This window comes from Onychostoma macrolepis, chromosome 14 (assembly GCF_012432095.1).
Source record: "Onychostoma macrolepis isolate SWU-2019 chromosome 14, ASM1243209v1, whole genome shotgun sequence".
Lineage (NCBI taxonomy): Eukaryota > Metazoa > Chordata > Actinopteri > Cypriniformes > Cyprinidae > Onychostoma > Onychostoma macrolepis.
The window spans coordinates 8,967,076-8,978,563 of NC_081168.1; the positions used below are offsets into that span (position 1 = coordinate 8,967,076).

The 11,488-nt window shown below is 36.8% G+C and overlaps 1 protein-coding gene across 1 annotated transcript in view; it reads right to left on the minus strand.

The window, feature by feature from the left end:
• dlg3 (discs, large homolog 3 (Drosophila)) overlaps positions 1–11,023 on the minus strand; it is a 90,313-nt gene extending 79,290 nt beyond the window's left edge. The window contains exons 1-3 of the mRNA XM_058797141.1: positions 10,522–11,023; positions 9,331–9,462; positions 1,871–1,956 (exon numbers count right to left, since the gene is read on the minus strand). Of these exons, the coding sequence (XP_058653124.1) occupies positions 1,871–1,956; positions 9,331–9,462; positions 10,522–10,537 (234 nt within the window). The 5' untranslated portion in view covers positions 10,538–11,023. The remainder of the gene's footprint in view (positions 1–1,870; positions 1,957–9,330; positions 9,463–10,521) is intronic.
• Positions 11,024–11,488: the final 465 nt, after the last annotated feature.

An 11,488-nucleotide genomic window follows, 5' to 3' on the forward strand; every position in this document is an offset into this window, starting at 1 on the left:
AACACAAAGGCTTTATAATGATTGTGCTGTAAATTATTCCAGGGTCTTTTTTTCTTCCTTCTGCACCAAATCAGGGAATTTGCAGACTCATTTCATTTAACGTCTCTCAGGTGACCGCATGCTATGAATGCTAATGAAGCCTGAGCTGGACATTCACTCAGATCCAGCCTCGCTCGCTCTCAGAGAACCACAGAACAGGGCTGTGCCTGGACACAGACTCAGATTGAGGCCCGTGATGGTCTCCACCACACATCACATAGTGACCCCTGCAGTATTTTTGTGGAACATGTGTCACAATAAAATGATGCTTCTGGAAACTGCCAGTTGGGGATTTGAAATGGGGAAGATTATGCTCACAGAGACTGTCCAAATGTCCACTCTTCATTTGTTTTATTAATGAGTTTAGCTTCAATCAAAACTGCATAAAAATCGATCATTGCTGGGTTTTTACCTAAACATCTACCACAACCATTTTACTTGTCCACATACGTGCATGTTTTTGAATACTGCACTGTAATAAATGAACCATACAATTGAAATTATATATTTTAATAACTATATAATAACTCAAATGCATGTATTACTTAATCAAAATTCTATTTTTTTCATAAAATTATCCTTTAACCAAGTATGCAAAAAAAAAAAACAATGTGCATAACCTACTTACATCACTATCATCTGTATTAACTAATGCATCCAGTGCAATCTTGTGATTACTGGCATCTTTATGGCACATTCTAGTTCAGACTAAGTTCATGGGTCTTAAAAACACATTGCCATTAAATGATTGTTGTGCAGTGTTTTCAAGTATTACAAGATATAAAACTATATTTTGGATGTATTGATAAGAATTTTACCCTGATATTCTAGCCTGATTTTCTATGAACACTCACTAAAACCCATCAGCTTATATGAAGCTTTAGGAAATTGCTTTATTCCTTGTTGAAAAAAAAACACAACAGTTTAAACAAGTATTTTTGATTTTCCGGTGTAGTAAGAATTGGAGTGAATTGAGTTTGCAAAGTTGTTTGCAACAAAAAAAAAAAAATTAATAATTAATAATTCCACAGAATCCCCGATTTCGGATTGTCTGAAACCATTGAGATGATGGGAAACTTCATTCTATAATCTTTTAAAAACATCAATCACGGGGCGCTCGTTTACTGGACGAACAGAGACTATTTTAGTCAGACCCGAGTGTATGTTTGTGTGAACCCTCAGAGAGACCACAGAGTGATCCTCCCTCACTGCAGTTGCTTTTAACAGAATCCAGACAGAAGTTGAGGTTATTTTCTGTACTCTCCCTATAAATACTTTGCATAGTCACGTGATTGCAGACACTTGTAATGAAAGGTCCTGGTGACATCATCACACAGCCCACCGAGGAGCGCTTGGTGTTATCACTGCAGTGCTTTCTATATATGACTAATGTTCTGTAGTGTCTGTAACTTCCACATGCTCTCTCTTTCATTCTTTCTCTCTTTTTTTCTATTTTTGTCCAGCACTTCTCTGTAAACTTCCCTCCCCTAGGGTTTTTTCTAAACCTTTGTCTGTGCTAATCGCTGTTATTGGGGACAAAGAAAAGTACTGGGGACAGATATAAATGCACTACAAAAGTATCATAAAGTATGGTCAATAGGATTCATGTACTGCATTTCTGAAACCACATGAAAGCTTTGTCTGAATAACAGGTAAAATTTAAGCTATTCACTGATAATCTTCCCATTTGTGAGCTATTAACTGCTTCAACTGTCAGTGAGCTACATTTGAGAACCAGATCATTCAGATTCATGTAAGATAACAAAGATATAAGGGTTTGGAAAACATGAGGGTGAGTAAAATAAAGCTGCCCTTTCTCTGGAGCTCTTACCTCCCATGTGTCCACAGAGCTGCTGTCTTTAACTCCGTTTTGTGCTGCATTCATTTGCAGGGTAACCTCGTAGCATTCCTGAATATCTGAGAATAATGGAATAGCGATGTCATTGAGGGAATCTATTTAAATAATGCAGGTATTTATGCTGAAATATGTAATACCTCTGTTACATTTTTAGATTAATAACAAAGAAAAATATATATTAAATAAAAAATGTATAGCATAAATGAGGCTGGAATTCCAACATTTATGCTACCAAGAGAGAAAAAAAACAAAACATCTATGCTAAAGGATTATTTCACCCAAAAATTTAATTTCCCATTTGCAACAGTCTTTTACTCACCTTTAAATTGTTGCAACCCTGTACGCCTTACTTTCTTGAGTGAAACATTTGAAAGAGAATTTTAGCAGAATATCTGAATTTCCACCTTTCATACAATGAATGTGGATGGGACTCCCAAAAGGACCAAAAACTTCATAAATCATAAAAGTACTTCATATTTGTGTGCTATATTTTAAGTCTTGTGAAGATATAAAATAGATTTGCTTGAAAAACACAGTTCTTATTCACTGAACTCTGAAATCACTGAAGAAAAAAATGGGAGGTCCTTGCATTCAATCATAAAACATTTATTGCTGAATTAAAATGAGGTACGAGGATTTCAATACTTTGGGGTTTTCATTCAAAACTTCTGCACTACCAAGAGGAACATTGCATTCTAGAGCAAAACCTTAAGAAGAAACATTACAACGCGAATGTTTTGCATTGCAATACAATGTTTCTATCACCATGTCTCCTTAGGGGTTCCATAGACATGAGAGTGAGTAAATTATGCCAGAATATTCATTTCTGTGAACATTTTATGAGCCCCATCAATAGATTAGAAAGTCTTTAAGCCATGCCAAAAAGCACAGGTGCACAGTCTTCACATGTCAAGTGAGCAAGGTCAAGATCAATGTCAAAACCAACTTTTGGCTCAACTTGAGCATCATTCCCACTATTGTGGGTCTCTATAAATATCATCCAGCAGCCTCATCCAAAATTCCTGTCCATACTGGGTTTAGAGAGCTGGAGCAATCACATTCACTCAGAGAGGCTTTTAACGTGACTCACTCATGACAGCACAGTGCTTGCAGACATTAGCAGAGGTAACAGTGGCTCTGGTGTTGAGGGTCAAGCACAAAGCTGTGAGCTGTTTACACTTGTGCAAATTGGAACAATTGGAATAGCATGTTAAACTCATCAGTGCACACTAGAGCAGAGCTGTGGGATTATAAGTACTCACATAAAATCAGTACATGAGAAACTTGCTTGGACCACTGGAATCAAACAAAGGGGGGTGTTGCAGGGGTAATTGCAGCAAATTGTTGAGCTTTTCTGAAGGTACAAGCATTTGGACAAAAAAAATAAAAAATAAAAATCGAATCCTCAAAGTGGTTGTCTCCTTTTTTCTCACATGCCTATTCAAGTTGCAAGTGAATAAACAGTGCAGTCACATTTACCATTCCCTCAGAGAAATTGAGCAGAATTCCAGTAATTTTAATAGGAATCCGCGTGATCTGGAGTTCCCCACACAAATTGCACTCGTCTTCAAACTGGTCAAGCGAATTTGCTCACTGACCAACAGAAAGCTGCTTGGTTTGAAAGTAAGTTCTGTAACAACAAACAGTGGACCTGTTTTACCAGCGAAGTCTAGCCAAATTTTTGCTAATCTGACCGCAGCTTGCATGGCCCCATATTTTCATGGTTCATTCTAAAATATGTTCCAAAATCATTTTCACTTTCAGAATTGGTTATTAAACAATTTGTTTGTCCACTGCAGCTCTTTCCACCTTTAACTGCTCCGACCGACAGTTAGTTCCGGTCTTTAAATGTGGAGGCACTTTCTTGTTTGTTTGTGTTAAAAAACAGACCGTCAGTTCATCATTGACTTTTTCTGTAGGTTTATATTGTTTCGCCAGTAGGTGATGACAAGTGTCTCTATAAGAGACTCAATGACTCATTATATAATTTACTATTCACTTAGTTTACCATCCATGCTTAATTTGCTTAATTTACAACTCAAAAACACTGATTATTTTGGGAAATAAATTACACTCCTGAGTGAGTGAATCATTTACTCAACCGATTCAATTATTTGTTGATTTATTCAGAACTGCGTGTTACACAGAGACATAGGTTGAACTTGCAAAAAATTGACAAAATATCTCAAAATATGTGACCCTGAACCACAAAACCAGTCTTAAGTCGCTGGGGTGTATTTGCAGCAATAGCCAAAAATACACTGTATGGGTCAAAATTATAGATTTTTCTTTTATGCCAAAAATCATTAGTATATTAAGTAAAGATCATATTCCATGAAGATATTTTGTTAATTTCCTACTGTAAATATATAAAAACGTCATTTTTGATTAGTAATATGCATTGCTAAGAATTCATTTGGACAACTTTAAAGGCGATTTTCTCAATATTTAGACTTTTCTTGCACCCTCAGATTCCAGATTTTCAAATAGTTGTATCTCAGCCAAATATTGTCCTATCCTAACAAACCATACATCAATTGAAAGCTTATTTATTCAGCTTTCAGATGATTTATAAATCTCAATTTCAAAAAATTGACACTTAAGACTGGTTTTGTGGTCCAGGGTCACATATTGTGTATAAAACATGAGTTACTCAATATCAACATAAAGGCAGCATCATAATCATTCTGGTGGTCTAAATATCAGAACGGCTGCAATTCTTTGAACAACAGCATTCGTGCTTGTGTTCATTTCTACGTATTTAATACTTGGGCCTATTTTAATAACTTCTGACGGTTACATCAAAGATTGTGATGCTTCTGGTCTCCTAACGGGACTGCTACTATCCTGGCCGTATCCACAAACCACCTCTTCCCCCTTCCAACAAGAATAATTTGTTTCTTCACCCCACCCTTTCTTCCTCTCTATACGTCTTACCTCATTACCTCTCAGGTCACTAACTGCCGTGGCCTGTGGTCACCAACAGAGGGACGACCAGCTGATGAGAATGGAGGGAGACAATACTGCTGATGTCACCCACACTCCCACACTGGCCCACAGCCTGCACTAATAACAAAATGAGATGCTTGTTACCTCGCTGTGCCTTTGAAGCATAACGTGCTCTCGGCCCCCTTTGCACTGGAAGAAACGAGCGAATCTTTTTTAAGACGGAAGAAGAAAGAGCTTGAGAGAAAAGCAACTCTTTTTTTGGAGAAATAAGCAGTGCACTCGGACTGGCCGCGCATGCGGACGGTGTATGTGTGTGTGTGTGTGTGTGGGGGGGCTGTTAGGGGCAGTAATGGAGTCCCACTGGGGTGCAGCGGGAAAGACAGTAGAAGAATGGGGCTATGTGACTCATCATGGCTGTGTCTGTGTGAGCCTGTGTGAGTGGGAGGAGAATAGTGTGTGGGAAGCGGTTTCATCGCCTGGCTGGTCAGAGCCAGATGAGAAATAGCGAGAGCGGAGAAAAGAAAGAGAGCGACGGGGAAAGTAAACTAAAGCGTAGAGTCTTCCACTAAATGCTGCATGATTATAAAACATGCAGCTGTAGGATGAATGGAAATGCATAAGTGTGTCAGACAGAAACACCTCCTCGTTTAGTAAAGCTGTCCTAAATGTCTTTGAATACGTGCGAGTATGAATTATGTCTTCATCGAGGAGACCTTTCCCCTCAAATGCATAATTGAGTGAAACATAGCAAGCAACATCAATGATTATTCATGTCTAGGGCTACTTACTGTCATGAATATAACAGATTGTGTGTGCACTAAAATGTTTTTTTTACAGCTGAATGCTAAAAATCGGTTCTGCAAAACAGACTAACATACTTTGATATACGGGCACATTTATTTCAGACAAAGTCCTGGTGAAATTCAGCAGAATGTTCCCAGAGCCAAGTAAATCCTAAAAGACCACATAAATTCCTGGCCACTGAACAAAAAACAAAAAGTCCTTTTGCTTAACTACACAGTCCTCTCCACAGAATCATTTTTACACAACTGCTCTCCTTTTCACTTGGTTCACCTCATTTCAATGTCAATATTAAGTTAGCACATATTTGATTTGTTGAAAACTGACTTTTAACACTCGGCTGTTATGTTAAAAACCATCCTGAACCAGTTTCCCACATATACTGATTCTAAACTACATTTTATGGTTTAAAACAGTACTGTTACAGTAATTATATGGTAAGTTATACTTCATTTACAAAATATTTTACATGCATTATCATGTGAATTCAACATAATTCTCACCGCTTTTCCTCTGTAGGTTACTTGTAAAACTATTACGCAGCTATAACATTTTTACATTTTTTAAATATTTACTGTGACATTTTGTTTTAAAGCAAACAGATCCTCAACAGACTTACACTACCGTTCTAAAGTTTGGGGTCAGCAACATTTTTGTGAATAATTTTACTGAATTAAATTGATCAAAAGTGACAGTACAAACATTTATAACGCTACAAAAAAATCTATTTAAAATAAATACCGTTCTTTTGAAATATTGAAATTTTAAGCAGCACAACTGTTTCTATTATATATAATATATTTAATTGAAATAATATTTGACAATATTACAACTGTTGCTGTAGTTTTGATTAAATAAATGCAGCATTAGTGAGAATTAAAAAGCATTTGATATAAGGTGAAAGCGAAGTAGGCTGACTTGTTATTTATATACAAATACTGAAAACTGTCTACAAGGAACTAAAACATGATAACACAAAAAGAAACTCTGTACTGAGAAAGTACTGGGGAATTATGGACTGTCTGTTTTCCCCAGCAATAAAAATAGCCCTGCCTTGATATTGGGTCATATTTGGGCACAAAACCTGTGTGATCCCTAGTCTGTTTGTGTGTTTGGAAACAAAGGGATGAGTGTGCAGTTAGGAAAACCTTTGTTCGAAATTGTGCAATCATGCAGACAACCAAACAAGCCCACGGTCGAATCTTCCTCCCTCCCACAGTGCATCACAAAACTGAATTGTTACAAGCCTCATTGTATTCCCAATATATTCGATGATCACTTTTTCTTTGATGTCACATAAAACAAAGGGCTTTCAATTTAGAGTCTAAGAACACTTCAATTATGTGAATGAGATTAATGTCTGAGGATTAAACATCATGTATAAGCACGTGATATTTTGTCACTTAAAAACCCAATGTTAAAAGCTATATTAAACTATAATAATAATAATATAAAAATACTATAATATTTCATATACAATAATATAATATTAAACATTTTCCATCTGACAATACATTCTTAATCTGCTTCATTTTTGCTAGAATTCATACTGTATTCCCTTTTTTAACTCTGGCCAACACCCAAGAGGCTGGAGAGATGATTGAAACCACATGTTGCTCTCAGCTCAGCCTCACATGACCCCTCTCCCCGGTACCTGAGAGAGAGAATGGGCCATCCTGCACAAAGTGATACTCTCTGCTTAATCTGGCCTGAGGTCAGATGGGAGTACTTCACTGCGGCCAAGAACTATTTGTTTATCAATCTACCTACATGTTATCCCACATTCCCGCTAATGATCCAGCCTCTTTCTGGAATGTGTGGAATCCTTATCCTCTTACTGTGCTATGCCAGTTTCGAGCTGAGACTCTCATGACTGATTCAAAGCCTGATAAATGAGAGTATTTGCAACATCTGTTTGGCATGCTTTAGTCAAACAGCTTTATTAGAGGCACAGAAAAGTATATATGCCTTAATGCCATTTAGCGGCAGGGGCTATGTTTGTTTTAAAAAATGGCAATACCTTTTACCCCTTAATTTACAAAGCTTACCACTATGAAAAAATAAAACTGACACTTCCTGTACTGACAGAGGTATAATAATAAATGGTAAAATCCCCTCAACAGAATCCAAATGATTTTCCACTAAAAAAGGAAACAACTTCTACTGTTCAAAACTGTTCATACACTACTGTTAATATTTTTAAAGAAATTAATCATTTTATTCAGCAAGGATGCATTAAATTGTTCAAAAATGGCAGCTTTTTACAAGATATTTCTATTTCATATAAATGCTGTTCATCCAAAAAAAAATCATGGTTTCCAAAAATATTAAACAACATAATTGTTTCCAACATAGTTAAAAAATAAGATTTTTTTTTTTAGCAGCAAATCAGTATATTAGAATGAATTCTGAAGGATCATGTGACACTGAACACTGGATTAATGATGCAGAAAATTCAGCTTTGCATCACAGGGATAAATTGCATTTGAAAACATATTTAAATAGAAAACAGCTGATTTAAATTGTAATATTCCACAATATTGTGATCTTTACTGCATTTGAGAGTAGTGTTTGTGATCCAAAAATTAAGAAATTTTCTTGTATTGAAATCATTTTCTCCAATAGCCTTTACTTGTTTTAAATTATATAAACTTGATTTACTTTATACATTTACAGGTTTAAATAAAATAAATAAACAGTATCACATACTACATCATAAGCCTATCATGCACGATGGCATATGAGAAAACCCATGAGTTAAGATCAGGGGAAACCTTTCCCTCTCCTCACTACACGTCCTATGGCAACGCAACCCCATGGCTTGATCACGGCCCCTGTGGTACTACTCTTCTGCATCACAGCAACAGCAGCAGGCAGGCCTCATTAAAGCCTGGGCCCGTTAATTAAGATAACCACTCAACCATTTTGTAATGGGACTAATTTGTTTCCTTTGCAGGACAAAAACTAAAAATAAGTTTGGAAATCTCTTATTTTTGTTAGATGCATCTGGCATGACAGTGATACCTATTGTTACTTTTATATTTTCTTATTCTGGCTGTTGTGAGACATCATTAAAATGTGACAAGAGCACATCCACAGTACTGATAAATCAGCTGGGGTTGTGAAAGTCTGACTCGTTGTGTAACTTGAGAACAGTGCCACAAACTTCGGTAAACATTCAGAAAGTCTCAAATACGTGCAAAAGATCAAGCCATTAGAGCCAGCATTGAGGACCCATTTAGTAAGATTTCAGTTTAAAAACAGACAACCTTTTGTTTTTGTTCTGAAAGAACCTATTCATGTGGCTTAATCAAATAAATCAAAACTTGGATAATGGAAATGAGTCCAAAAGATGAGCACGTTCCAATGGGTCTGATTTCTCTTGAACAAAATAAGTAACTCGTTAAAATCCTCATTATTTGTAAGGCGCGTAAGTAATGTTAGTTTATTATTTGATGAAACTATTATATCCTAAAGCCATTGTTAAGCCATTGAAACCAAAATGTACCATTTAGAAAAACATCACCAGTGTTTAGTAAAGCTGAACAAACTGTAACGCGGCTTCTTGGAACATTTTGCTTGGTATAGAACGTACTGGAGTCAAGTGGTACAGCCCTAAATAATGACAGTTAATCATTATTTGTTTTGAGAGCCATTAGAGTTTACACAGAAACAAACCTCACCCAGCAGAGCCTGAAAAAGATGACTGCCAAAGATGGAAGAGACCTTCTCCACGCTGGTCTTCAGGGCCTGCTCTTCTGGGCTCGTCAGACTTGCCTGGTACTGGTTCAGTAGCCCAACTGCTCTTTTGGTATCTGAAATAAAAGAGAAGACAAGCATTTCTATTTCAGTACAACTCCTACTCATTTTAATGCCTTTCTTCCATTACCTACATTTGCTTTCTGACAGTCTGAAGACATTTTTAGATGCATGTCTAATTCTGAAAAGGCTCTGCACCATGCTAGATGCTTGAAATCTGACATTACTTGCCTATAATTACAAGAACCCCTAGAAGGGGTGTGTAGCCAGATGTTCAACTCAACCAGGGCTGTCTAAAAGTTTTTCAGCAAGCAGATAAAAAGAAATGAATGATTAGTCTTGCATAACAGCCTGTATTATTTGGTGGGTTACTCGTATGGAATAAAAGGGACCATATAAGTGGCCAAAAAAAAAAATTATAATATATATATATATATATATATATATATAGTTAGACACCTAATTCACACTTAAAATGCATTAGATAACAAGTGATGCTACAATTTTGTTAACCAGTTAGTTGTCATGTTCACACAGGTGTCCTAGAAGAGTGATCACAGGTTTAGTTCAGCATATTAACTATGAGCTTGAAAATGTATATGTTATATCCAATAAGCAATACAACAGCAATAACAATGTTAAAAGTTTTAATTGAAAATGGTGCTTATGCTTTCTTTAAATGAAATAATGCTTCACTAACACAGTGGTATTGACAGATTTTTAAGCATAAGAACATTTTGAGGGTTTCTGAATCTTTCAAGTGATGGTTTAAGGGAAGAAGAGATAAGGCAAAGGTAAAGGTTGTAGGAGTTTCCACATAAACATCACTGATTGTGATGGGTTAAACAGAGTCAGTACGTCGCCTATAGCTACGCTTGACATTCATTGAGCTTCTGTAAAGAATAGCGGTTTTATTAAAAGTTACATAATCTCACTTCAGACTAATGCTTCCTGTTTCCCATGGGGTTTCCAAAAGATTCCTACTTGAAAATACACATAGGCTGTATCGAAACTGAAAAACGTTAAAAACAATGAAATCACTTGCCAAGTCTTGATTATAAGATATCGTTCGTCTTCTTATAACGACTGAAGCTAACTGTTTTAACGGAACTTACCATATTTATGTACCATGATGTGAAGACTGTTAGAAAACGGATCCTGTAAATCCAGTTGAAACCTTTTGACTCGCTCTCAAAATAAATAATAACGCTTCAAAAATCCGTTTCGGGTCAGCTGTCACTTTCTAGTTACTCCGACCAGACTTTCAACAGTTTTGCCGTAGTTTTTCCATTCACAGTGACGATATTGCTTCTTTTGGGAAGTTCAAGTATTAAAGACGGGAATAGAAGTTACTCCAGTTGGCAGCAGATGCTTGTTGTGGAAGCAGTGAGAGCCGCGGATTCCCGTTATCTGCCTTGGGCTCCAGCATTGGGAAGTTTTGAGGGGAAGCAAGTGAAAGTGGAGGGCGGTCTGCAGTAACAGGGTCTTACTCATCCTTCAACCACGAGTAAATTGTGGATAAATGATCACAGAGTTTATTAATGAGCTTGTCTTCATGGGGGAAAACATACAGCTTTATTGTATAACTGCGAAGGCTAATCATGTGATGTATTAAGTTGTGGCTAGCAAAGAGAAAGGAAGGAAAATAATGGGTTACAAACTATCACAATACACCTGAAATTCATTTCGTTAGAAAACATACCGCGTTTGCCAGAAAAGGGCGATGCAAGTTTGACCATGGAAATTATTATTCCGAAGTATCGCGTGCCACCTACTGGAGGAACGGTGAACCTGCTTTGAAGGAGTCGGTAGAAGCCCAATTTGACCTATCGGTAAGCCCCGCCCCCCTTAGTTACTGTTGCTCCCTCGGACAAACAAACTGAGTTGCCCACTGTCTTTCAATGACAGCTGCAGTGTGAAAACCTTGTCCCACGATGTTTTTGCACAATTTTGGACACAGAAGGCCACCAAATGGGAATTAAATGTTCCAAGGAGGGATTTATAAAATATTTAAAAAACAAATACGTATCTCGAAGGAGGGTTTACAGATCACAATGCAAGCGGGAGAAGTCTCATATTACG